The sequence below is a fragment of the Polypterus senegalus genome, chromosome 16, assembly GCF_016835505.1.
Source record: "Polypterus senegalus isolate Bchr_013 chromosome 16, ASM1683550v1, whole genome shotgun sequence".
In the NCBI taxonomy this organism is placed as follows: domain Eukaryota; kingdom Metazoa; phylum Chordata; class Cladistia; order Polypteriformes; family Polypteridae; genus Polypterus; species Polypterus senegalus.
In genome coordinates this window covers 80,737,623-80,765,154 of record NC_053169.1, presented here as the reverse complement: position 1 = coordinate 80,765,154, position 27,532 = coordinate 80,737,623, and the positions used below count along the sequence as shown (strand labels likewise).

Here is a 27,532-nt window from a genome sequence, read left to right as displayed (position 1 = left end):
GCCTGGGAAGGCCTGGTGCCTGGTCCAGGGTTGGAATTCACTTTTCACCCAGAGGTGCATGGATATGCACGAGCACCCCAAGGTCCGGATAAGTGGGTTTAAAGTTAAAGAGATAATTGCTTCTAACCCTGCTGTGTCACAGCACTAACCATCAATGATGCTTTATAAAACACTGGTTTACTTTTTTATTGGTACATTATAGCGAGCGTTGTGACAACAAATGTGCTTTGGTATCCAAAAAGTGAAGTTAATTTGAAAAAGTGTTCACTAGTACAGCAATGCACTGTCCTTCAAGGCTGGACTAGCGCACAATCCAGGGCTGATTCCTAACTTGGACCCCCTGCTGTTTGTATAGTCTCTGTGTCTTGGAACTCCTCTGTGGGTTCAAAAATGGATGGATGTACAGAGAATCATGTCCTGAGTACAGCTGTTGCCTCTCATTCAAAGTCTGAAAGCTGTTATATATGAAATAAAGAAGAAGAGATAAACATTAGAAAGCGCCCTATCTGCTTGCATATGACATGCTGGCCCATTGGGGTCTCTTAAGAAGGGATGCTTAGAAGTACAGATCAAGGAGTGTTTGAGCAGTTTGCATTTTCTGTTCACAATTCCTTGCCCAGTGCCTGAAACTTTCCAGAAGTGTTTTTAAGCAAGTGCGGGGCCAGTAGACCCCAAATTAGATCCATGTGTTTTCTGCCAGCATGTTGTGGAGACCTGGCAGATCCAGCTGTTGCATGTTTCTGTACCAGTTAACCCCCCATTCCATCCCCCATTCATATTGCCAGGAATTACACTGGAATGCCAAATGCTGGGCTCTTTATTCTTTTCTTCGCCAGTATTGAGCAAGATGCTGAAGACACAGACAGCACATTGTTTGGCTCAAGAGACGTCATACTCTGAAGCATTTTTTTGGTGGTGTACTTTAGACAGATGTCATCTCTTCAACCCTGCATGGGGTGAAACGTAAATAACAGATTGCAGATTTGCACTCACGCTAATGCAGCTCTCACAAGGGAGCTTTCCTAGGGCAGCAGCACACCACCCGCCACCCACTGTGGGGCTTAGCCTTCATTTTGTTATACTTCCAGTGGCTGTCAATGCAATCAGTAACATGCCATAAGGTGGCTAGATAGATATGAACGGTACGATATGACAGACGGGACGGATGGACAGATAGATAGGTGAAAGGTACTATAAAATAGATAGATAGATAGATAGATAGATAGATAGATAGATAGATAGATAGATAGATAGATAGATAGATAGATAGATATGAAAGGCACTAGATAGATAGATAGATAGATATGAAAGGCACTAGATAGATAGATAGATATGAAAGGCACTATATAGATAGATAGATAGATAGATATGAAAGGCACTAGATAGATAGATAGATAGATAGACTTTATTTGTTCTCAAGGAGAAATTAGCAGCCTTTTTACAGTAGCTCTATCTTTTCTCTCTTTTTTTCATTAGCTTTATTTTCTAATGAATGGAATTAATTAGTAATGTTAACATTTGTCCTCCAGGTTGTTTCTGGCTACTTTAAATTTTAAGTGGATTTTTAAATTGAATTGAAGATATGCTAGTGTCATCACAGACCCAAACTATTGCCTGTCTTAGCTGCCTTTTTGGACAAGCTGTAAACTTGAGAGCTGAGGGTGAGCATAGTGGATCAAATGGTACCTTCCATCTACAGCATCTGAGTATGTAAGAGACTCTGAGGAAGGTAAACTGAGATGTATTGAATATTCCCATACTCATCTGGTAGCACTGTGATCATTATTACCAAAGAAGCTTTCTCACATTTTATTGGAGGAGCATCTTGTCTGAGGACGGTAAAGGTGAAGATCCAGAGCAAGGATAAAAAAAGTACTGTGGAAATAATTAAAAACCGGCCAACCTCTAGATGCTATTTTATTCTGGACAAGTTTTCATCTGATATGATCAGACAATGGCAGGACCAGCTATGAAGTATGGAGCGGAGATGTGGGCAGTAAAGGGAGATGAAGTTAGACGTGGCAGAAATGAGAATGTTGGACCGAATAAGAAATGAGACAATCAGAGGTACAACAAAAGTGGGAGAGATACCATATATAAGAAAGTACAGGAAAGTAGGCTAAAGTGGTATGGACGCATGATGAGTGTTTTAAGTCATAGAATGCAGTCGTAATTTAGGGAGTTCTGCAGGGCTCTGTTTTGGGGCTGCTTCTTTTTCTCATCTACAACTTCCCAATAGGTTATATCTTTCAACACCATGGTATTAGATTTCATTGTTATGCTGATGACACACAGCTTTATCTATTCACTAAATACACTTCTGTTTTCCTTCCAAATACTCTTATGGCATGTCTGCAAGACATAAAGTCATGGATGACTCCCAGTTTTCTTCAATTAAATGGCAATAAAACTGAGGTGCTCCTCATTCGTTCTAAATCTACACTCGCTAAGGTTAATCATTCCTCCATTTTAATTAACAACACAATCACAAACATCTCTTCCCAGGTTTAGAGCCTGGGTGTTATTCTAGACAGTAATCTCTCTTTTTCTTCTCGTATAAATGATGTTTCTCAGACTGCCTTGCATCTCCAAAATATCTCTAGACTTTGTCCTGTTCTTACATAACACAGTACTGAAGTATTGGTTAATGCTTTAGTCACTTCACTTGTAGATTACTGCAATGCTATTCAGTTTGGCATCCCTAAAACACTAATACATACAGTATGCTAATACTAATACAATACTAAATACTGCTCTTAACATTTAAACCTCTCCCCAGTCTTGCTCCTCTCTTACTGATCTCCAACAGACTTAACACTCCCTCTCACTTCCTCAGGTCCTCATCTGCAGCTCTAATTTCTGTACCACACATCCAACTCTGTTCTATGGGAACTCAAGCATTCTCTTATAGTGCCCCTCAACTCTGGACTTCTCATATCCGTCAGCTAGACTTAATAACACAATTTAAACCAGCGTTTTCATTTCAAACTGGCATAACAATTATGAGTTTATCACAGTTACAGCCAGTTACCTTTGATGTTTGTTACTACTTCTGTACCCTTATTGCTATTTGATTTCATATATATCCTTGCTTAATTTTATTGTAATGTGACCCTGAGTGCTAAGAAAGGAGCCCGTTAAATAAAATGTACTATCTTTTTTTCATTATTATGAGGAAAGACAATGAATATGTAGGTAAAAGAGTGATGGAAATGAATGTACAGGTGGGAAGAGAAAGTGAGGAAGGCAAACAGAGGTGGATTGATGGATAAAGTAAAAGAAGATCTAAAGGAAAAGGGCTTGACTGGAGAAGACCTGCAGGACCGAGTTCTATGGAGAAGGTTGACATACACCATATTGAAGTAGGAAAAGAGAAAGAAGTAGACGAATGATCAGACAGAGTGGAATAAGCAGTAGAGAATCTGGAGACTTACGTGAATGAGAAATATAAGACACAAGCACATTACAATTAAAGCTGGCATGTGTTATCCAGATTATGAAATGCCGACTGAATGCGTCCGTGTCACTGCCCACAAGGGGGTTGCATCATCCTGTTGATGTTTATTTCTAAAATCGGCAATTGCAGTGATTCACACTAATATCAACACTCTAAAGGTGTCACACTGAACAAACTTCTAACAGCCTGTTCCCATTGTGGACACAACCATCTGGACCTTCTGCATTCAAACGTGAATGCCTTCTTGGACAGGTTTGACCTTCTTACTGCCACTTTCACGTCTGTTATGGATAGCAGCAGCTTTCCCCTATCCAAGCAAGAAGGTCTTATCTGTGTTTGGGGATTTGTTCTTTGTTATCTATCTATTTTAAAAGAAAATTTTGAGACGAGACAAGACTATTGCCAAGAGATTTTTCAAGCTGGTCCTCTCACCTCTCATTTGTGTGAATGCCTTTGTCAGACACAGTTCCTGCACTCTCAGCTCTTATAACTTTTTACATTTTCCTCACTTTAAGTTCCCAATAAAAGAAGACTTGTTATGTCCAAATCTTATTGAAGAATTTCATCCCGAAGGGTTATCTACAGAAGAAATGAGTACAGGGGCAATCCTAGCACAGAGAAACGATGAAGTCAAAAAAATTAACCCGAAATGTGACAATCGTTACATAACACATTGTTTAAATGCGTATCAATAGACTATGCTGAAAGAGTTGGTGGTAATGGTGCGGAAGATGAAAACATCACCTTACAATATCACGTAGAATATCTACAACCGTTAACACCGTCTGGTCTTCCACCGGCCAAATTACTGTTGAAAGAAGGATGTGTCGTAACGTTATTGTGTAATTTATGTTTTAGTGATGGGCTATGCAATGGGACAAGATTAGTTGTATTCAAAATTGGTCAAACAATTCTAACATGTAAAATGTTAACAGGTGTAATAGATAAGACAACACACGTTGCAAGATTTGGGGTTTCAGCCCCGTATACTCTAACCAAAATTCAGACAGTTAGTCAATCACAAAACGTTTAGAAAAGCAAAAGACAATGAGGGGAGAAAGGAGGGACTTTTTATGGAGGCGGACCGGAGATTGATGTGAAGGATGCAGGGTATTCGTGGTGGATTCTGGGAAATGAAGTCATCAGGGTCGTCAGAGGGGATAAACAGACCCGGAAGTGCGTGCTTCCTGTAGCCGTCATGGCGTTTGTTTATATCGGTGAGGCCTCGGGCTTTCTGAAGGAGGAAGGAAAGACAAGTTAGTACCCTGTCATTGACCCCTCGCGGTACGTTTTCCATAGCAACCCGGGTCAGTCCGCTGTTCCCCAAACACTCGTGCGTGACAGGCAACAAGAAAGGTAAGATAACATTAGACACCAAAGGAGATCTTGATATGCCATTCTTATTAAAACGTTTAGTCTCCCGTTAGAAAAGCTTTCGCTATGACAATTAACAAATCAAAGGGACAAACGTTCGAAAAAGTTGGTTTATTTATTAGAGAGAAAGAAACGATATTCACTCAAGGGCAGTTATACGTTGCATTGTCACGATGTAAGTACAAACATGGAATCAAAATTCAATGCGATATTGATGAAAAGTTCATTCCAAATATTGTTTTTATTGAAGTTTTACAGTAAAAGTGTAAGTTTAAAAAGTATTTGCGTATTAATTTCAAAGCCAAACAGAACGAAAACGTATAACGCAACAAATACCTCTAGTGCAACATAAAACATAATTTTCTTTCAATTTATTATGTTTTACTATTTTTTGCTATGTTTAATTACTCGCTGTAATGTAAAATAGTTAGTTCTATTATCCATATGTAACAATTCCCATGAAAATAACAATCTCTTTAAATTGTACATCCACTTCCCCATACACAAACAGCAGAGCCTCGAAGTAGCTAGTGCGTAGTGCCCACCCGGGGGTTGGCAAGTGAAGCAAGCAGGGGGCAGAGCCCCCTAGTATTATGTAAACATTAGAATTTTTTATCTCTTACTCTCTCTCTCTCTCTGTCTATCAAGCTTCTGTAAAGTTTTAATTTCCCATTGGAGACAAATAAAGCATCTACTTCTATCAATATATTTAGTATTAAAGCATTACGTTCTTGGAATGTTACCTTATTTAGTTTATTGTAACAACATAACTTGAGATAAAATTACAGATGGCATCAAACTTTGAAGGACAACAAATACTAAGGCTAGCAACAAACACTCTTTTTAAGGGCCTGGACAACCCCTAGAAGCCTAAATAGAGTTTAATGTCGAAAAGAGCAAATGCAAAACAAATTAGGCCTACCTACAGGGAACAGGCAATGAAAAAAGAATCCCGGAAATGTGCAGAGGCAGTCAAATAAAATGTTAGGGTAGGTTGTAAAAAAATGTTGAACATAAATCAAGGAAGGTTATGCTTAAAAGCTCTATGTGTGTGCAGTTCTGGATGCCATGCTAAAAAAAAGAAGACACAGAAGCACCAAAATGAAATGCAGAGAAGAGCCTTTGTGATCTTGTAAGGAGACTTCTGTGAGTGTTATGGTAGCAATGGAAGAGAAGTTGTTAAAACAGTCAAGAGCTTGAGATAAGTGCCCGTATTCATCAAGCATCTCAGAGTTAATTTTCAGAATTTAACTAAAAGTTTGTCTAGGGTAAAAAATTGTCCTGCCCCAGAGGAGGACATGAGAAGTATTTATAAAGTGTCCTCCACCCACTGCTAGTGAGGAGTAGGACATCAAGTTTGAGAATTAATGACATCATGATTTTGTGGCATTCAAGAAGGAAATAAAGATGACACTTTGTAGTTTTCTGATACTAACCTTAAGGCCTCAGCACAATAACAATAATAGTAATAATCAGGAGAAGAAGAACAAGGAGGAAATAAGGTAGAATACTGCCTAAGCTGCATATAATTGTTGCCAACATCAAGAATCATACTGTAATAAGTAATGAGACCCAAACACACACAAATCTAATGAGAGTAAAGCCTGATAACAGGCACGTTTATTTAACAATAAATGATCCACAGTCGTACTTTTAAAAGAATCAGCTTTCCATTGTTACAGCCATGGGAAACACCTGTTATACTCTGACTAGCCATGGCAATTCTTGCTCTTTTTCTGAGGCTGTGTTCACTCTTCCAGTGTTCCCAATTATTTTCCAGATTCTGTTGCCATGTCCCTCTCCATGATTCTCCCCTTATATTCCGTGAGGCTCTATTGAGTCAGTGCCTGCCTTTTTGAATCTTTCAGGGCATGTAAAGTGGATTGCGAATATTCTGCGCGTTTGTGAAAATGTTAAGTCTCAGCAGATCTGTGTGGCTTTTTGCTGTCAATCACCCATCCAGCCCCGCCTATCTTCAGGGTAATATGCTGACTACTATAATGTAGTTTGCCTCCAAGACCACCTGTGTGTTGATACTGCAATGTCGCTTGTGATTCACATTTGTGTGCTCATCCACACTTGGGCCACTGACCTTTAAGGGTGTGCCAACAACCACACCAACACCTCCAGGAAAACTAGTGCTCTGCATGAATGCAGTTTGCTTGAAAATTATTTTACATGTGGAGTGCTTTGGTAACGTCGTAATCTGTGTAATACTTCACGTCTTATAAGGGTGTTCAAAGTTTGGTATCAAAATTTGAGAAATGGCTGGTTGTGAGTTGCCCAAATCATCACTATTCCAAAGCTACATTTTCCCCGTAGCCAAAAAAAGATATAACATTGCCAACATTTGCATTTTGCCTGACAGTTCATGGGAGTGATGATATGATGTACAAGATCTGTTATGAGTTTTATTCCATCCTTTTCCAAAGCCTCCTGCCTTTCCCAGATTGTGCATTCTGATCTCTGCCTGTGCACCATCTTCTGGCAGCTCCTAGCAAATCCGGACAGCTCAGGAGGAGTAGTTTCTTAAGTTAGAATAACTGATAAAATGATTTTACTCCTTCTTTGAAGAGTAGGACTAATTTGCATCACTTTTAAGATTTTGGAGCCATTTAAGACCGTTTTCCAACTCTGAGACACTTGCACAGGAACCAAAAGAGAACGTCGAAATCCATCTTGTACCCAGCATTGTTATCGAGAACAAAAGATCAGTCAGTTTCTACATAATTATAGTAACAGACAAACTGACGCTGTAGCTTAATAAAGGAAAATTTGAATAGAAAAAATAGAGGAACTAAACAAAAACGAGAGAGGGAGTACTAATCTCATTCAAGCCCATTAAACAACTTGTGATCTTCCCACATTAATGTAGTGGAATAAGCAGGAATACATAAACCATGTAAATAAATAAGACATTCAATTAACAACTATAAAAAAGCAAACTTTGAGTCACTAAAATTCAGACAATCATCTATGTCCTTCTGTTGGAATGAAAAATGCAATGTGTTTTACTAGTTCACAAAGAGAATTACAAAGAATGGATGTGTTGAGAGTAACATTCTTGAGTGAGTGTGTCATACTTGACAATCGTAAGTATTGCGGAGTGAATTCAGTTTAAATCAATGATGATTCTGCATTTAGATTTAAGGGCTAGATCAACAGTCCATCATTTATTGTGGACTGAAGCCAGCTAATAATAGTAGATTATATCAAACTACATATTGCAGACATGTGGCTCTACTCATTTCAATTAGATGCTTTTGCTCTAAGATTTAAGTGCTGGACCAGTAGATCGCAATTCATCATGTGCCATGCTGTCTAATGTATTATATAATTGAAATAAATAAATAAATCTGTAACAAAGAACCATTTAGTTATTCATTCATTTTTCAGACCTCCATTCCAGTAAACTTTTACAGAAATCCACAGCCTCCTCTTTAAGCATCAAATGCCAGGCAGGCCACCATTCCATTGAGGTACAAACTCAGACATACTGGACCTGCCAGTCAATCTCATGAGCGCCTGTGGTATGAAAATGAGAATACGGGGATAATCCATGGGGACACAGGGAGAACAGACAGCAAGTATGAAGTCTGCGATTTGAGCCCTTCATTCCATGCATAAAGATTTTAGGTTATATCACACCTTTCTTGATGTCGCTGCTATTGGTAGGTCATTTTCTACAGGGCATAGCAAAATTGCTGTTAATAAGTAAACGTTTATATAGCACCTTTCATAGTAAAGATGGAGTGTTTTCCAAAGCAATTTTAACATTAGAGTATAATGCATATGAACTCCTCACATTTGCCTAAGAGCATCTCTCCAGGTCAGACTAATTAAAGGTCAGGGGTCTCATTCGAAAGACCCATCTACATAAAATGCAGTGACCCTAAGTGATTAGAGTTACACCATCGCCCCTGAGTGCCGTCTTTGTGTCCTCGGCACTCTGAACTAAATGTGAAGCCTCTCTTCTTTCCTTTGTTGCTTCTGGTCAAATCAGTCAAGTGTCGTCAGACGTGAGCCATGTTTAGATTGCAGAATAAAGGCGCCATAGGCTAGATGAGCTCTGTCAGTATTGTTTTATCTTGTAAGCTGAAACCGCCATTGTCAGAGCTCTGGGGCTATAGAAGCTGCTGCTGTCAAACCTTGTGGATACACATCTAGAGGTTGTTTTTTGTTTTTATTTAACTCATTTACGATTCCCATAGAATAAAGAATAGACAAAACAACTTTTTTTACATGGATTAACTTATTAGTCTTTCCATACATGTTGTGTTCTGGAATCTTCATTTTGGACACCAAAGGCAGCAGGAGCCCACCAGGTAGTACCAGTAGTTTCACAGACACAGTGGAGCCAACTTAGAGACCCCATTGAACATTACTGAGGGTGGAACGGCACTATGTAGATTTGCACCCATTCTGGTTGAAAGCATCTATTGAAGTTCAATTGAGTCTGCCCTGTGCATAGACAGGCTCTTAAGGTATAGTGTTAATGTCATTCTGAGGCCTGCTAGCGAGGGCCTGCCAGCCTGTATTTGTACAGTCGTTCAGTTCATCTTGGTATTACAGAGCACATTTTATGGGTCGAATTGCTTATATGCTCTCTTGGCTTGGCCTGGCTTCCCCCCACTTATGGCACTGACTCCCAGTTCTTTGCATTCCAGTGCTTTTGCTCGTGAGATGCTCAAGAGAAAAATTGGAGTGGTGGTCGTGGGATTTCCTGCAACTCCGATTACAGAGGCCAGGGCTCGCTTCTGTGTGTCTGCAGCTCACACAACTCCCATGCTGGACAAGGTGAGTTCATAATCCGACAGGTCTGCTCAGCTACTCTTCACTCGATGATTAACCAACCGACTCCTTTCTTTGCAGGTGTTGAATGCGCTGGATGAGTTGGGAGACCACCTGGTTCTGAAGTACTCTCGACACACAAGGTCATCACGACCAGAACTCTACGACGAAACGAGTTTTGAGATGGACGATTAAATATTCCTTTCTTCTGTGGCTGCCGGGCGGGAGGGAGCATCTGGAAATATGACATAGAGGGAATGTCTTGTCTATGAAGGGAACCTCTGTTGACGTGTGTGTTTCCGCTCCTGTGGGAAAGAACATGAGTGCATTGCACAGAATCACCCTTACACAACTCAACACGCCCCACGCAATCCCTAAATGACCAAAAAGAGGACAAAAGGCAGATGTTGTGCGGCTACCAGAAGGGCCTCCAGGCAATCAGCTCTGCAGTCCCAGTGATGTTCTTTCAGTCTGTTTTACCGCACCTTTCCCACCGAAGTATGAATGGTGGGCCACACAAGGGGAGTTGTGCTGACAGCGGGACTGCTCAGTATTTCTAAGCGATTGCCTCCTTTACAAAACACATAAAAACAACACATGAAGGGCACAAGCAAGGAGCCAAAAAAAACAGACCCCTCAGGGTGTGTCCGGAAACTTAGAGCTGCTAGCTGATTGGAATTTCAGCGGGTTTTTGTTTTGCTGCTTCCAGGAGGGGATAGACTGGACCTCTTTTATTATTAAATAGAATGAGAGACCCCATCAACTCATCCTCCTTTCCATTAAAGTGCATTTCCAACATCTGACCTCTCACCTTCAGCACGATCTCGTCCACCCCATGTGCTGCTGTGGCATTCTTCTCACACCTCATCCTTTCATCAAGCCCGGATGAGGTCACCTCAAACAATTTGATGGATTTCGTAATACCAAATATAAATAATGGATTTGATCACAAAGCTAAAGATTCAGATTCAGACAGCACTGCAAGTGAAGCAAGGAGTCAAACTTCCAAGAATGTCTGCTAGTGACCCCCCCAGTGTATGACCAGAAGAACACAAAGAGGGAATGAAGAAGGAATGGCCTTTACTTCCACAGTTAAACACAGCATCCCATTCTCTGAATTTTTTATTCATTTTTGTCCTTTACAATAAATCACTAACATATATGAAAGAAAGTTTGAACAGCTTTGAAAAACCTCATGTGAGGAGTGGCAATGGGCACTCTTTCTGCACGGTACAAGGTCCACTACTCTATTATTTTGTGGGATGTAAACTGGTGATGAAGACTGACCAACCAGTACTTTTTTACAATTTCTTTCATAGTTCCGCTCACTGCAGCCTGTGATCCAACAGAGTCAGTGCGTAGTATCAGACCATTTTATTTGTGTTATTCTGTGTATTCTGGTGTTGTGACTCATTAGAATTCTAATTTTAATGTTTGTTTATCATTGAGATTTATATTTACTAAGTTAAAATTTGTTTACGTTGTAAGAAACAAGACAGAGACCATCAAAGTATTGGGGCATTTTAGGCTAGGCTTCCCCCGTATAACTGGATGTCTAAAGGTTTCAAAATAAACACGTGAACTACACACAAGAGTCTTCTTCAGATGTTAGTCCTAACAATTCACTGCCTAATGTGGTGGTCCTACTGGTCATGTGGCGACCAGGCAGGAAGAGGCGGGTCTAGGTGGACACCATAAGTGACATCGGTGGAAGGGAGCTGTCAGTCTTTTGGTCTTCAGTGAGAGGAAAAGAAAGAACGTTATCACACAGCACCATCTCCTGGAGTGGTGGAGAATTACCATCACTAAAGCCGTTAAACAGTCTCCTAGGTGCATGAGCGTGACAGAGTCTTTATTTAAATACACACCATCTTCTGGCAGGTCATATGCCATGGAGAATCACATTGATGCCCCTTATGAAATGAATGTCTTCTGCTTTTTGTCACATTTTATATAGATTTCTTTGTACCCATATAGGCTTTTTTTCAGCACAAGGAATTCAGACAGGTTATTAGTTTTTGAGTTTAAGACGTAAAGTTCTGAAAATTATTTTTCACCGTTCTGACACTTTTTCTTTTGATTAGTGACACTGACTTTTTGTGAGTCCCATCTTCAGGATGCGGCTCCCCGTTGCCTGTGATTATGGCCACAGAAGTCACAGCTCCGACATTGTTGACGTGACTGGTTAAAAGGTCAGCGGTGACATTATTTCCTCATCCAAGTCTGCAGATAAACACAACCTTTTGTTAGCGATTGTTAATGCTGAATGAAAAATCAGCACAGGAGAAAGTGCAAATGAATCGAAAGAAGAGACAGTCGTTAACCAAAGCAAAGATTCTAACCAAGAGTTTAAAAGAACATTAACCAGTCAAAATGTGATGTAACCAAGAGTCTTTAAATGGAGAAATCAATGGAAAAATAAACGCAAGCAAAGTCTTACAATATTCACAAACAGATGGGGACAGAATGGAAGGGTGATCTTTCAACGCGTCGCTTAAGTGACGTCACACGTGAGCACTGTTGGGTCATAGCCAAGGTGACGAAACAACTAACGTCAGCTAAGAATAAACGTGATAAAATAATTTTAAGCCTTTCAAAAAGCTGTCAATATAAACAGCCAATGACAAATTAATTCTCCACTGTTCAAAATATAAGTAGGATGTAAAAAATAGTAAGGAAGCATGACAATATTTCTATAACAAATTACAGATAAAAACAGTTCACAGCGGCAATATTCATTTAAAGTTGTTCTTGACAGTGATATTTTTGGTCTGCAATTTATAGATAGATAGATAGATAGATATGAAAGGCACTATTAGATAGATAGATAGATACTTTATTAATCCCAAGGGGAAATTCACATAATCCAGCAGCAGTATACTGATACAAAAAAACAATATTAAATAGTAATAAAAAATGCATGTAAAAGCAGACAATAACTTTGAGTAATGTTAGCATTTACTCCCCCGGATGAAATTGAAGAGTCGCATAGTGTGGGGTCTCCTCAGTCTGTCAGTGGAGCAGGACGGTGACAGCAGTCTGTAACTGAAGCTACTCCTCTGCCTGGAGATGACACTGTTCAGTGGATGCAGTGGATTCTTCATGATTGACAGGAGTTGGCTTAATGCCCGTCGCTCTGCCACAGACATTAAACTGTCCAAATTTTTACTATGGTTCTCCTTACACCTTCTGGTTTTGACTATTTTTGAGTGAACTGACTTTCGACTTTTCTCTTTTTCCAGTCCTACTCCTTCTAAAGTGCTAGAAATCCAACTCTAGCAGAACAGTAACACGTATAAACATGGTGGGATTCACACCACGCATTATCCCTAGAAAGATAACACAACCTTGAAAAGGATCTTTAGCATTAGTTAGCTCATTTCCCAAGTAGGCCCTAGCGATAGGATTTTGATTTTGTTTTCGAACTTTTCTTTGATTTTGACACATGAATTTCATTTTGTCCTTCTGTACATGGTAGCTCTGATTTTTTCTGATCTCACAGGTTATGACCCTTGCTTTGCTTGACCACTCCTTGTTCTTTTTGTCATTTCCCATTATTTCTCAGAGCTCACAATAATCTTCAAGCACTTCAATGTGTCCGTAAGACAGGGTTCGTCTTGTTTATAATGGTAGAGGGTCACGGTGGTCCCCACTCTAAAAATTACACTCAGTCCTCCGACCTGCTCTGACGATCCCACTCTACCCAACCCACCATGGGAGACCCCACAATGACACTTGAAAAAAGGTTGAGAAAAACACATACCGAGGGATGACGTGGAGTACGAACACTACCACAATCACTTCTATGATGACACTCCTTGAGTCACATGACAAGCCAGAAGACCTCACATGAATAAAAACATTAGCAAATTTAAGTTTTGTAAAGAAAATTCCAAATAAACATCAAAATTAGAATCTTCCTAAGTCACAACCACAAAATGACACACATAACTAAATACACACTTGTCAGCCATTAAACAATAAATACTCTTTCTCTAACCACTTACTCTCTTTTTTGCTTTTGAGGGGATGGTTTAACCTAGTCGAGAATAAGTTATAGAAATAAGGAGGCAGCAGTTCAGTACTGTAACTGTGGAAAAGAATCTATAAAAAACACTTTATTATCAAAGGGAAACTGAGACTCAAATTAAATATGGATAGGATTAACAAGACCTGACCCCATAAAGCAGTTGAGGGGAGTATGTGCTTTATGACAGGTGCTCCCGTCTTCCTTGTTCACCAGCCATTAACCATATTATTACAAATTAAAACAAGTATGGAGGGCACCACTGTAGAGGTAGGCAGGTGGGGACAAACTGTGGATTTGGATGCCCTGCCATTTACAGCATAGTTTACAGTAAACCTGAAGACGGAGTGGTCCAATCTGCTTCTTGCTTTCTGTAGTGCTAACTGCAATGTGGAGGAATGTTCTTATTTAGAAAACAGAGAACTGTATGAAATAATGTGGGCACTCCATGGGAATCCACTGTGTCGTAATTCTGAAAGTCATTTGAAGTACTCTTCCTGAGTTTTTGTCCGAGGTGCCATTGCAGCACCTTTCCAACATCTCAGTGGTTTGTCGGAATGAAACCACAAAACTGTGACATTTACGGCCTACCTGTGGTGTTGAGAGGAAGTATGCACAACAGTCAGCGACTGCAGAATGAGGGCAGGAGAAAGACAGCAGGAACAGGAGCTAAGATTGGACAGTGCATTCCACCCAATTGAATATGCTATGCCATCTTTAGAAGGTGAGATACGATCAGGCATTGGGTTGCCAAGATCAGCAATCAAATATAATGAATTGAGAAAGTGGCAGCTCTGCGAGTCCAAATTAACCTTTGCCCAGAGCAACATACTGAAGTGAAGATATGGAAAAGTCACAACTAAGCACCAGTGTGGTTAGGAATCCACCTAATGTAAGGTTAGGAGCAGTGGCAGAAGAGTTAGAACTGAGGAGCTACCAGATTGTACTAGAGAACCCAACAGAAATCCAGGATGTAAAGCGACTGAAATGACATCTGCATCTTCATACACAAAGGAGGCTCCTTGAGGCTAAAAATATAGGGGCAGTACTGGGAAATGAAGCGGAGGATAGCACCGACAAAGAGCTTGATGAGGAAGGGTACCAAGTGCAAACAGACCTGACCAACTCTTTCATCTCATCCCACGCTGTGTAATTGAGGCGAGAGATTGTCAGACACTGCTAAGTTTTTTTATCTTCTCTAGAGAAAACCCAGCCCAGAGAAAATCAATGTGACAACACCAAGAGGGTGCTGCCATCTTATCAGACATCTTTGCCCTTCACTATCTATGTTGCCTGTTCGAGTTGACAGGGGTAACACTGGTATCTGTCATCAATTCCCTGCCATCTCGTCATCAGCACTAGGCCATCCATGAAAATAATGACACAGACTTTATAACATTCCACTTTCACAGGCCAGAATATAGTAGCTATCTAGGGGTCCAAGAGGAGGGTCTACCAGCCAGCCTCCCAACCATAAGCTATTGTTAGAACACCAAACAAATGCACTCAGATGATGGACCTCCTCAAGTCAATTTTAAGCTCCTCTTGACCTAGGAGGCAGCATCTTCACATCTCCAGGACAAATAAAACCCAATGAAGACCAAAGAAGGTGCTGGCCACAGCATCTTTGCAGGCTTCTATACATGCACTAGGAAAACTCATGTCGTCCAGGTGGGCTAAAGGGTTAACAAAAGAACAGAGGGACTTGACCCTTTACTAAGAAGCAGATGACCACCTGCAGAGTATACATATACTGCTCAAAAGAATTAAAGGAACACTTTTTAATCAGAGTATAGCATAAAGTCAATGAAACTTATGGGATATTAATCTGGTCAGTTAAGTAGCAGAGGGGGTTGTTAATCAGTTTCAGCTGCTGTGGTGTTAATGAAATTAACAACAGATGCACTAGAGGGGCAACAATGAGATGACCCCCAAAACAGGAATGGTTTAACAGGTGGAGGCCACTGACATTTTCCCTCCTCATCTTTTCTGACTGTTTCTTCACTAGTTTTGCATTTGGCTACAGTCAGTGTCACTACTGGTAGCATGAGGCGATACCTGGACCCTACAGAGGTTGCACAGGTAGTCCAACTTCTCCAGGATGGCACATCAATACGTGTCATTGCCAGAAGGTTTGCTGTGTCTCCCTGCACAGTCTCAAGGGCATGGAGGAGATTCTAGGAGACAAGCAGTTACTCTAGGAGAGCTGGAGAGGGCCATAGAAGGTCCATAACCCATCAGCAGGACCAGTATCTGCTCCTTTGGGCAAGGAGGAACAGGATGAGCACTGCCAGAGCCCTACAAAATGACCTCCAGCAGGCCACTGGTGTGAATGTCTCTGACCAAACAATCAGAAACAGACTTCATGAGGGTTGCCTGAGGGCCCAAATGTCTACTGCCCTGTGCTCACTGCACAGCACCGGGAGCTCAATTGGCATTTGCCATAGAATACCAGAATTGGCAGGTCCACCACTGGCATCCTGTGCTTTTCACAGATGAGAGCAGGTTCACCCTGAGTATATGTGAAAGACGTGAAAGGGTCAGGAGAAGCCGTGGAGAATATTATGCTGCCTGTAACATCGTTTAGCATGACTGGTTTGGTGGTGGGTCAGTGATGATCTTGGAGGCATATCCACACTCACAGACCTCTACAGGCTAGACAACGGCATCTTGACTGCCATTAGGTATCAGGATGAAATCCTTGGACCCATTGTCAGACCCTACGCTGGTGCAGTAGGTCCTGGTTTCCTCCTAATGCACGACAATGCCCGGCCTCATGTGGCAAGAGTATGCAGGCAGTACCTGGAGGATGAAGGAATTGAAACAATTGAATGGCCTTCACGATCCCCTGACTTAAACCCAATAGAACATCTGTGGGACATTATGTTTCGGTCCATTAGGCGCCGCCAGGTTGCTCCTCAGACTGTACAACAGCTCAGGGATGCCCTCATACAGATCTGGGAGGAAATGCCACAAGACACCATCCGTCGTCTCATTAGGAGCATGCCCGACGTTGTCAAGCATGCATACAAGCTTGTGGGGGCCACACAAGATACTGAAAAGCATTTTGAGTAGCAGAAATTAAGTTTTGAAAAAATGGACTAGCCTGCCACATCTTCATTTCACTCTGATTTTAGGGTGTCTACACAATTGAGCCCTCTGTAGGCAGAAAACTTTTATTTCCATTAAAAGACTTGGCATCCTTTTGTTCCTAAGACATTGCCCTGTCGTTATTTGTATAGATATCCAACTTCATATTGAGATCTGATGTATCTAATGTGTTTCTTTAAAGTGTTCCTTTAATTTTTGTGAGTAGTGTATATCCAAGGAGTGTATCCAGCTTCAAAGCCAATGTAGCACTATAATTAATGTGCCTACCAATCATCTGTGGGTATGACATGACTGTGAGGTCTATCCTCTCCTAGAACCAAACCAATGGTCAAATTCTTGGAGGACCCTCGTAGACAAAACATCATGAGGTGTAGGAGCTATGGCAGTCAATCAACCAGATGTCAAGTCCAGAGATTAAAGTGTGTATAAGGTAATGGCAAACATGGCGTTTCAGTCATTAAGTAACCTATGGACAATTACAGTAGTCCCGGTAAACAAGACCAGTAGGAGCTGTTTTTTCTACGTGACCATTCAGATTCTCCTACAGCAGATTTTACCAGCTTTCATTTACAAATAGGTAAAATTGCAACACCAAATGTATACGGTTCAGCTACTTCGACTATGCAGTGCACACTGACAGATCACATTCGTTCCTAAAGGTGTGCTTAAAATGGCATTCACCCCGGATTGAAGACTGTGGTAGTGCAGAGTATTGCTGTTAGGGATTCACATTGCTCCAGATACATTTCAGCTCCTCATCAGGCAGGTTCACACTGATATCCTGGCTTGGCTGGGAGCAACCTGTACCCTTTTGGTCTGTCCCAGATTTCTGAGGCACAGAAGCTAAAGGAATGGCCACAGAGCTAAAGAAGGTGGCATCAATTAAGTGGAGGAAAGTCTACCATGCTGAGGAGATTCATGGAGCTGGATTTTTCAAAGTTGCTATATGAAGAATTTTGCTCTCCTGCTTTCTGCCATCAATGACTTTAAAGAGTGCTACAGGAGCCATTGGGGTGAGGAAGGAGGCAGGCCTTTCTGTTTACAGCTGACATGCTTTTGAAAAACCTACAAACTCCACACGAAAGAAGCACAAAGGTTCACGTGTTCTGAGGTGGACCCCCTTATTATTACATCATTATAGGACACCGTGCCTGGATTTCTTCTTTGGGTGCAACCCTGACGTAACTGGGGTGCACAGAGACCTCCTTCCTCCTCCTTTTAGCACAGTAAAAGTAGCATATTGATTATATTTTCTACGCACTTCAGGATTTATTAAGTTCAAGTTGGCAAACCCCCTATTGGGTCTCCTCCTACAGAAGTGGTCGGGGCTGAGATCTGCTGAATAGAAAAGTCACAGCATTCAGCTGAATTCTCTCCAATTTTTAAAACAATTACATGACTTACCTGGCAGTGCCACATGTTTCATTATTTCGTTGAAAAAGTCTAACTACTAACATGCACTCTACAGTCATGAGGAGATGCACCCGATTGGCACCAAGGTCTCTTGTCACTGGTGAGGAATCGCTGAGGGCTGCACTTCCATATTAACCCTTGAGGTGTCCACCCTGAGACAGCATAGGAGGGGCACGCGCTCACAACATTGGGATTACGAGATCTACCTCTCCCTTCATCAGTTGCTGACCTGTCTCTAATAAGCCCATGTTACATGACATGGCTTTACCAGTGATATGAAGACACTGACTTCATTTATATAACCTTAGACATTGTTGTCGCAGCAGGCTCTTGTAACGCTAACCAGTCTGTGACTTGCCCCCATAAAATCAAGTTGTGAGAGCTGACAATCACTGAGTGCTCAGCCAGAAGTACCCTGCATAGGAATGCAGCTACAAGGAATAAGAAACACCAGTGTTTTGGTCCTTACAAACAGAAGAGAAACTTGTCTGCCCAACGTCTTGTGCTTTATGTATTTTGTGGGTGGGTCCCCAAAGGGTGGGGCCACCTGCCAATCACCATCAAGAACTGCCCTCCATCCTATAAATCCAGAGTGTCTCTCACTGGCCTTGGTGGTTCATTTCAAGTGTGCCAGGCAGTGGTGAGATTACCTGTGTTTATTGTGAATCCTGTTAATTATTGGATCTCTGACATTTTGGCTTTCTGCTCAGTTTTTTGGACCTTGTCTTTTGGAATCTGTTTTGGGAGTTGTTTGATTTGGACTGGATTGCCCTTTGTGTTTCGGGCAATTCCATTTCGCCTTTGTGCTCCTAATTGGAATAGTTTTTGTGAAGAATAAACCTTTTATAAAGGCTTGGTGCTTACCTTTATTACTAACTGGAGTCTGATGGTGAGATCCCCCTCTAGTGGCCGTTATTGGAAGTGCTTTTGAACTCTTTAGTACTGTACTTGGGACTCCTAGTTCAGGACACTTTGGAAATATAAAACTGAACAAGAAAGACATTACATAGTTGTCTGATGGGTTATGTCCTGCAATTTTAGTCATGTAATAGGACATCCTCTAGAGCCAAGAACACCAACTGCAGTCCCCAAGTTTCATATGCACTTGGACTAGATGTCACGTTGGAGTGGCCCTGAGGCACTTTTATTTTATTTTTACGGGGAACCAAGGACATCACCCAGCTGATTCAACCAAGATGTCTTCCACAGGGACGAGCTACACAGAGGTTAAAAAAAAAAGCATATTAAGAAAACTATTTACAACAATAAACCTACCTCAATAACCCAAGATGCTGACCTCAGTAAATAGCAACCGGCACAGAAATGATTAATACATACAAACACAGTCCAGTTTACCATATGAAACAGATGGTTATATACCCAAGTAAACAGCCTACTAGAAAAAAATGACACCTTTGTCCTACCGGAACATGAATGTCCAACGCAGAACTGTAGTGGATGGAGCGTGTTTCATGTCAAGGTGACTTCTAATGAACCAAATCCCATGAACAAGCTGTTAAAAAGCCTGGCTTTCTGATTCATTAAACAAAAAAGGGCGCACAGCATCTCTCTGCCTCTCCCAGAAGTCGCTGCAGCCTCATTGCTCCCACCTTCAAAGTGACAAATACGCCTTTGTTAATGTTCTTACTTCTTCTGACCTTGATTTTTGGTACATTTAACTATTTTAATTGCGGAGTTCCACATCCAGCTGCTAACATTATAAATATACAAAGTGTCATCCTTCCAAAGAATTTCATTAAGGTACACTATCGATCTACTGCTGCCATCTACTGGAAATGTACTGCTATTAACTTAGTAATATTTCCTTGACATACGATTCATGAAAGTTTATTTCCTGTTTTTCAGAACACGCACACATACCCATTTTATCTTTCAAAGGAGAAAAGAATTCATTTTGACACAGCTCCAATTAAGTGTTAACAGGGCTGTAAAGAAATTAAACAAGTTAATCTGATGATTTCTCACACCCCTTGTCTCTGACTGGGTTCAAGTTCCGCTATTCAGCACTGCATTATTGTGCAGGCTGCCCAATGAGCAATACTTTCCTTACACGAGCAGACGTTGAACAAAGAACTGTATAGTAATTATGAAGTTAAAATCCAGAAAAATGTGCTTTGCAGCGCAAAAAAGGACTATTTGTTTCTCGGCGTTGGTGCCTCTGCATTCGACACTCACCGTACATGCGCACTCAGACCGACCAAGGAGCCTTAATTGCTTGTGACGCAACCAGCCAGCTTTTATTGAACATGAATAATAATAACGACGTAGTATCGTGGCCGGCTTGTAGTTTTACCTTTACATATAACCATTTAAATAGCCATCAATTTTTACTGTACCACTAACTTTAAAGGTGAAAACTTTGCTACGTACACTTACCGAATAACAATAAAGTGGCAAGAATCCCTAAGCTATTGCAAAAAACGCAGCTAAATTACTAAGTATACTGTTTAACGTAAAATTGATAGCATTAACTTGAAATCTTCGGTTAACAATAAACACAACGACGTTATAGTTACGTCACAGCGCAAAAAGCAATAGTAACTGTGTAATAAGTAACGCTGTGTCTAGGCGCCCGAAAATCGGACTCCAAATTTCATTCTATGAATTATTTTGAGGTTACCATAGCAAAGAAAAACTGTTCAACTTCCGGAAAAATCTCATCTATTTTCATATGGGCCTAATCAATAGCACCCACCTTAATCTGGCCCTGGCTGTGGAAATTACTGGAAAACAACGACGGCGTTGTTTTTGAATTGAGCGCCTTAACAGACATCTTCCCAACAACCCCTGCGCCACAATCCTTAGCAGTCTGGCGTCACAGTTGCATGCTGGGAGCTGTAGTTCCACTCTGGCAGCGTTTGTGCAGTGCTGGGTGCCACCGGCTTCAGCTGTGACGTGGTGTTTTCCCTGCACAGCCACTCTCTCGTTCAGCCACTGCAGCCACATGTTCATCCAGTTGAGCGGAGCCGCAGACAATGCAAGCAGCATCGGGCACAAGGTAGGAGCTCACCCTGAATGGAGCGGAACTCAAGTTCATCGCAGCGCACATTTGCGCACGTCCACGCTTACTCAGGAGGGGCCAAAAAATAAAAAAATAATAATAATACAGTTTATTTATATAGCGCCTTCTTTGGAATGCGGGAAAAAAAGACTGGGAACAAACTCCATCTAAGAAACACACCGATGAGGCCACTGCTCCCATTTCAGAAATTGTGCGTGTTTCAAAAGATGCTCCTCTAATCAGCAGATTCGGTGTGTGAACATACACTGATCTTGGCGCCTGCCGACTTATTTTATCTTTATCTATACTATTGGCTCTACAGATCAAGCAAGGGGGACCAAATAAACTGGTCACATTATATAAAACTGATCGTGGTACGATATGAAAGCCCCTACCTTTTTATGAAGCAGCCACATAAAGTACAGAGTGGTTGTTCTATTACTATAAAAACTCTGTTTTTATTGTATTACTAATTAATTTAAATGGGCTCACTTTTATTCCAAAGGGATTCACAAGAGAGGTCAAATATATTTGAGTAACAGTAGTCTGGGGACTGTTTTCAAACAAGAATTATGAGACCAGGTTGCAAAGATGACCACCCAGTCAAAGTGAAGAACACAAGACGATGTATTCTTCTTGTGATAGACAGCCGGCAGCTCAACACAGCCAGGACGCCCACAGAGTGGAAGGATAGGGGAAGGCAACCTCTTTGGGACACTACATCTCCCAAGACGATAGATGGCAGCTTCCCTGCAGTGTAGCAGTGCCTCAGAGTCCCACAGGGCACCATGGGACATCTATTTTTATATCACAGCCCTGCTGGGTACCGTGGGTGCTGTCAGGGGACGCTGTGAGAGAACCTGGGGAGTTACATCTTCCCCACAGCCCGGACGTACGAAGGCACGAGGACAGAAATCCGAAAGTACTTCTGGGCTGAAGAACATTCAAGTTCACCATCTGACCCGGAAGTGCTGGCAAGTCACGCGGACAGAAGGTACTATTTAAAGGACTGTTGGGAACCCAGCAAGCGAGCCAAAGTCGGGAGGTAGTAGACAACGCTTGCTGGGAGATGTGGATGACAGAGAAAAGAGAAGGATATTGTTTATTATTGTACTTGGTGATTTACTTGCCTGTGTTACTGTGGCTGTGGTGCTTGGGGAGCACTGTTTAAAGAAGGAAATAATTAAAAAGATCTTCTTGGTGCTTTTACCTGTTGTCAGTGTCTATATGTTGGGTTTAAAGGGGCAACAGTGCCACCTAGCGTCCATATTCTCTTAGCTCAGAACTTTTAATTGAAGCAATTTGGTAGGAAAGATCCACCCGTCCATTTTCTGAGATGCTTATCCAGTTTGGGGTTACGGTGTAAAGGGATATCTTGACATGTATCACTCAAAAAATAAACTATTAAGTTCACTTTGTGTATCGAATTTAGCTTGTATTAACTTAAAATAATCATGTTTGTTGCTAAATTAAATTTTACTTAACATTTTCTAGTTACATTGGCTTAATTTTGTTAAATGCCTCACTAACACAATTAATTTTTGTTCAAACAAAACTATCAGATTTCATTTTCAACAGAAGTATGATCTCTCTCAGGAACTGTTTTAATGACTCACTTATTTTACGTTAATCTTACTGAAAATTAATACTTCTGTAATCCTCAAAACATGGCACTTTCTTTTTGTCTGTACATAGTTAAATTAGGTTGGCTAAACTTAAAATGATGAAGTTTTTTATACATGACTGTCCCTTTTTTGCATAAAGAATATTTCACATATTCACATAAAACACCTTCTGGGCCCATCTAAGGTATGCAATGCACCTCCGGGGCAAGAGGGGGCGCTGTTGCTATCAGTATTATCTCATTGCATCCCCACAGCACCGAGAAGACGGCCCTTAAGGCGCCTTTACAAGTAGGAAGACTATAAAAACTGGACGCCTCCATTTAGACCGGGACTTAATAGAGGACGGCGTACCACCGCACGTGGTAAGAGCTCTTAAGAACCAACCCTTTAAAGACGCCAGGAAGGCTGTGTTTGTTGTTTTATATTTCTGCACCCTTGTGTGCTTTTCTTGTTTAAGAGCTGCCATCCAAGTTTAAAAGCTGGCACCCCAATAAATCTCTGGACTCTACTACTCACTCCGGGGGATCTCCACACCTTTGTATACCTGGATAAGCCAAGCAAAATGACACCTTTTATTGGCTAACTAAAAAGATTACAATATGCAAGCTTTCGAGGCAACTCAGGCCCCTTCTTCTGGCAAGATGTAATCGGTACAACAACCTAGTACTATATACCTGGATAGAAAGCTAACAACGTTTAGTAAAATGATTTTCTTCCAAATGCCATGGGTTTTGTGAGGTTGTGGAAGCTGATTTATGATATTTTTCTGATACACATCACCCATCCATCATTAGAAAGGCATATTTTTCTTTGCTTCCAGTACAATATAATTAATGTTAAGATTTGAACAGTAATAAGTGAATTAAGTGAATTGCTACCCACTTAATAAATGGAACAATGTTGATGTATTTTGAATACTTATTATACCTGAAGTATTTGTATAATGTAAATGTAACTTTAAAAAATTACTTATATATGGTTTAACACCACATATTATTTTTAAGTGTGATTGATTTATTTAGGTGGAAAACGTAACATAAAAAATGATTAAATCCAAAGAATCACTTGAGTGTACGAAGAATATATAGACCAACAATTTAGCATGTTAAAATAACAGTGATAATGCATCCATTTTCCAACCTGCTGAATCCTAACTACAGGGTCACGGGGGTCTGCCGGAGCCAATCCCAGCCAACACAGGGCACAAGGCAGTAACCAATCCCGGGCAGGGTGCCAACCCACCGCAGGACACACACAAACACACCCACACACCAAGCACACACTAGGGCCAATTTCAGAATCGCCAATCCACCTAACCTGCATGTCTTTGGACTGTGGGAGGAAACCCACGCAGACACGGGAGAACATGCAAACTCCACGCAGGGAGGACCCGGGAAGCGAACCCGGGTCTCCTAACTGCGAGGCAGCAGCGCTACCCACCGCCCAGTGATAATACATTTGAAATAAATTAATTTTGAATAAAATTGTTGCATAGGTTTGCCTAGTTCGTTCATGTTCAGTGAATATGATTGAGAAAGTGGAGTGAAGTGGCATATTTTACGTTGCGGTTATGTGAATGAATTGAATGAAAGATTTCCACGTAACTAACAGACAGATTTTACATTTTGAGTGCTCCATTGCAGGGTACAGGCACTCACAGTGGGCCAAGATGGAGCTGTCATGTGATCTAAGGGGCACCTCTTTGACATGTGGGCAGACTGCACACAGGCGGAGAGATTCGAGCCGACTGGCTAACTTCCGCCCCACCGATACCCCAAATGAACGCAAGAATGATAACTGACCGTTAAAAGTTCTTTTCGGAGCTGGGCATCACGAAAGGCATTGCGGACCCTCGGACACCTGCAGGCTTGTACAGTGGTGGCATCGCCAGGCGGAACAATTGGCCTGCACGAGGACTTGAACTCTAAGCCTCAACGTCAAAGGCAGAGGGGACACCGTGCTGAAGTGTCCCAGCTGTCGCCGCCCGAGGCACAAGTGTACATTTAGCAGCTTAGTGACAGTAGGGGGGCACCATTCCAAACGTGACAGCTGGAGGTGACCTTCGCTGACCCATGGCGCTTGTCCAGGATGTGGCAGCCTGCTAGGTTGGGGGTAGGGTGGTGGTGCTAGTATCTTGTCACTTATGACTTTCGAGATAACAAAACTCGCAGCGGTGTCGTCTGGAAAGCCGAGAACTGCCGCACTTTGCGGTTTCGACCACCTTGATCAATCAAAAGAGAAGCGCGATGTGTTGAATCCTATAATCCGGCGTGGGTGACATCGGTGATAAGATGAAAACTTCACACTGGAACCTCGACGTTCAAGAGAAAGCAGTCTGTATCCGGCGCAAATGGAGGGGTCCTTTTTACGGCGCAGTGAGATAATGTGGCTTCCTAAATGTGAAATGAATGCAATTAATGACGCCAAGGGGAGTGTTGTGTACTTAGTGAGAGCTTGAAGGTGCAGCGCATTCACTAATCAAATGAATCCATCCACTTGCACAATTCGCGTGCGCAAGGCAAGAACAAACCCCGGACGGGACAACATTCCGTCACACGGGGTGTTCTTATAGGGGTAAATCAGAACTGCAAATTAACACTAAGAGTGTTTAGGAAAGAAAGAAAGGGAGTGGGGGCAACATTCTCACCGGTCACGGAGAACCGGCAAAGAGAAGCAAGTTTAATCGAAATGTAAAGAAGCAGCGCTAACCACTGTGCAGAAGTAGCACACAGATACACCTAGTCCTTACCTACACAGCCCAACAACGCCGCTCTGCTGCATGCGATCACTACTGCTGATGCCCATCTGGAGTCCTAGAAGGGATGGACAGACGGCGTCCCTCGGCTGCTATAGCGCGTAGTCGGTCTTATTAGACTTAGGCGGCCCTTGGTGATCTAAACGCGCCCCCCGTCAGGAGTACATACCGCGGGCTTCAAGGAGCGCGCGCACTTTTACCTTCACCTATACCGGGTCCCCTCGGTGTCCTCCTCTTAAATTTCATAAGTGGCGCCCCTCTGATGACGACGGCCGCCTGTGTCCCCTAATGGAATGAGCGGCTTTGCATGTGACATCAAAACGCTACACTTAACTGATCGTTTAATAATGATTATAATAAATCCGCACGGATAGCGATGTCAGACAAACAAATGGTGAACGATGCCGCTCACGCTGTACACACAACAACGTCGTCTGTAACTTGTGATCCTACAACACACACAGACTCATCAGCTACTGATGATGATAAATCACTCCATTCTGCTTCATGCACATTCTTTCGTAATGTGCATCCGCTCGGGGCGTCGTGTGCAGCAATTGTCCATCAAGGCGAGCGTCGGAGATGAACGAGATGCAGTCCATAAACACAACAAGAAACACGATCTAAAAAACTACTACATGAGAATCATTAAAAAAAAAAGCAATATGCTTAAATCCCCACAGGTCTTTAAAATGTCACATCTGACATTATTTGAAAGCTCCAAATTCTGCTAAGGATTAGTCCACATGCTCTTTGACGACATAAGTGGCGAAATTAACTCGGAGTTGGCAGTCGTTCACATGCTTTGCCTTGTAATAACAATCAGATTTTACTACAGGCCAGAACACGGGGTGGGAGTGACCGTAAACGGCAAAGAAAAACAGGCAATCATCCCATGTTATAAATCTTCAACTTTTCATTTGAAAGACGTCCATCTCCAAGGGGCTCCCATTTCAATTGAATTTGACACTTACTTGTGTCTCCAACACACAATGGACTAGAATTTCAAATCATTCCGGGTAAGAATGGGCTGATGTTAAGAATGGTGTCCCTCAGGGGTCAGTGCTGGGGATGCTGCTATATTTAATATACATAAAAGATTTGGATAGTAATAAGGAGCTATAGAAAATCTATCCATCCATTATTCAACCCGCTATATCCTAACTACAGGGTCACAGGGGTCTGCTGGAGCCAATCCCAGCCAACACAGGGCACAAGGCAGGAAACAAACCCCGGGCAGGGTGCCAGCCCACTGCAGGGCACACACACACACACACACCAAGGACAATTTAGAATCGCTAATGCACCTAACCTGCATGTCTTTGGACTGTGGGAGGAAACCGACTCAGACATGGGGGAGAACATGCAAACTCCACTCATGGATGACCCAGGAAGCGAACCCGGCTCTCCTTACTGCGAGGCAGCAGCGCCACCATGCCACCCATCATAATACATTGTGTTTTAATTTTATTGTCTAAGGTATTGATGAGCTCTAATGCTTCTAAATGCCATTTAATTGCTTATATGTTTTATACGGTAGCTTAAGAGCTTGCCCTTTGTTCATACAGGTAAAGGCCTTACGTGCAGTTTGTTTAGTTTTCTATCAGTAAAAAAGTTTGCCTGCTTGCTTCCTCAGAGAGCACATGATGACCTCGTCTCTCAGCTCACCTCACAGAAACTCAAAACAAGGCAAGTAAGAAGGACAGGCAGGCAAGAGGCCTCTCTCACAAAATAAATGGGCTCCTTTAAAAGTGTTTTAGGCCTAGGCTTTTCATAGCTAAGAACACAAAAACTAATAATGCAGCGCGTTGATCCTTGATCAAAATTCTCAACACTCCAAACCCACAAAGCTGGAAAAGTTGGAGATTTTGTTGTCTCACACAACTGCCCACTCACAAGTGGAGCTGTCACTCCATCACACACCTCAGACTGCTTCTTCATTCGGTCTGCTCTGCTC

The 27,532-nt window shown here is 41.9% G+C and overlaps 1 protein-coding gene and 1 long non-coding RNA gene across 2 annotated transcripts in view; one reads left to right on the top strand and one right to left on the bottom strand.

Annotated features, from left to right (window-relative positions):
- Window positions 1-11,209, top strand: part of sptlc3 (serine palmitoyltransferase, long chain base subunit 3) — a 113,063-nt gene extending 101,854 nt beyond the window's left edge. The window contains exons 11-12 of the mRNA XM_039737815.1: window positions 9,499-9,628; window positions 9,704-11,209. Of these exons, the coding sequence (XP_039593749.1) occupies window positions 9,499-9,628; window positions 9,704-9,817 (244 nt within the window). The 3' untranslated portion in view covers window positions 9,818-11,209. The remainder of the gene's footprint in view (window positions 1-9,498; window positions 9,629-9,703) is intronic.
- LOC120516268 lies at window positions 4,612-20,953 on the bottom strand. The gene is made up of 3 exons (XR_005630817.1): window positions 20,890-20,953; window positions 19,587-19,783; window positions 4,612-4,691 (listed from the first exon to the last, which is right to left on the bottom strand). It is a non-coding gene; the product is annotated as an uncharacterized LOC120516268 (long non-coding RNA).
- Between the last annotated feature and the right edge of the window lie 6,579 nt (window positions 20,954-27,532).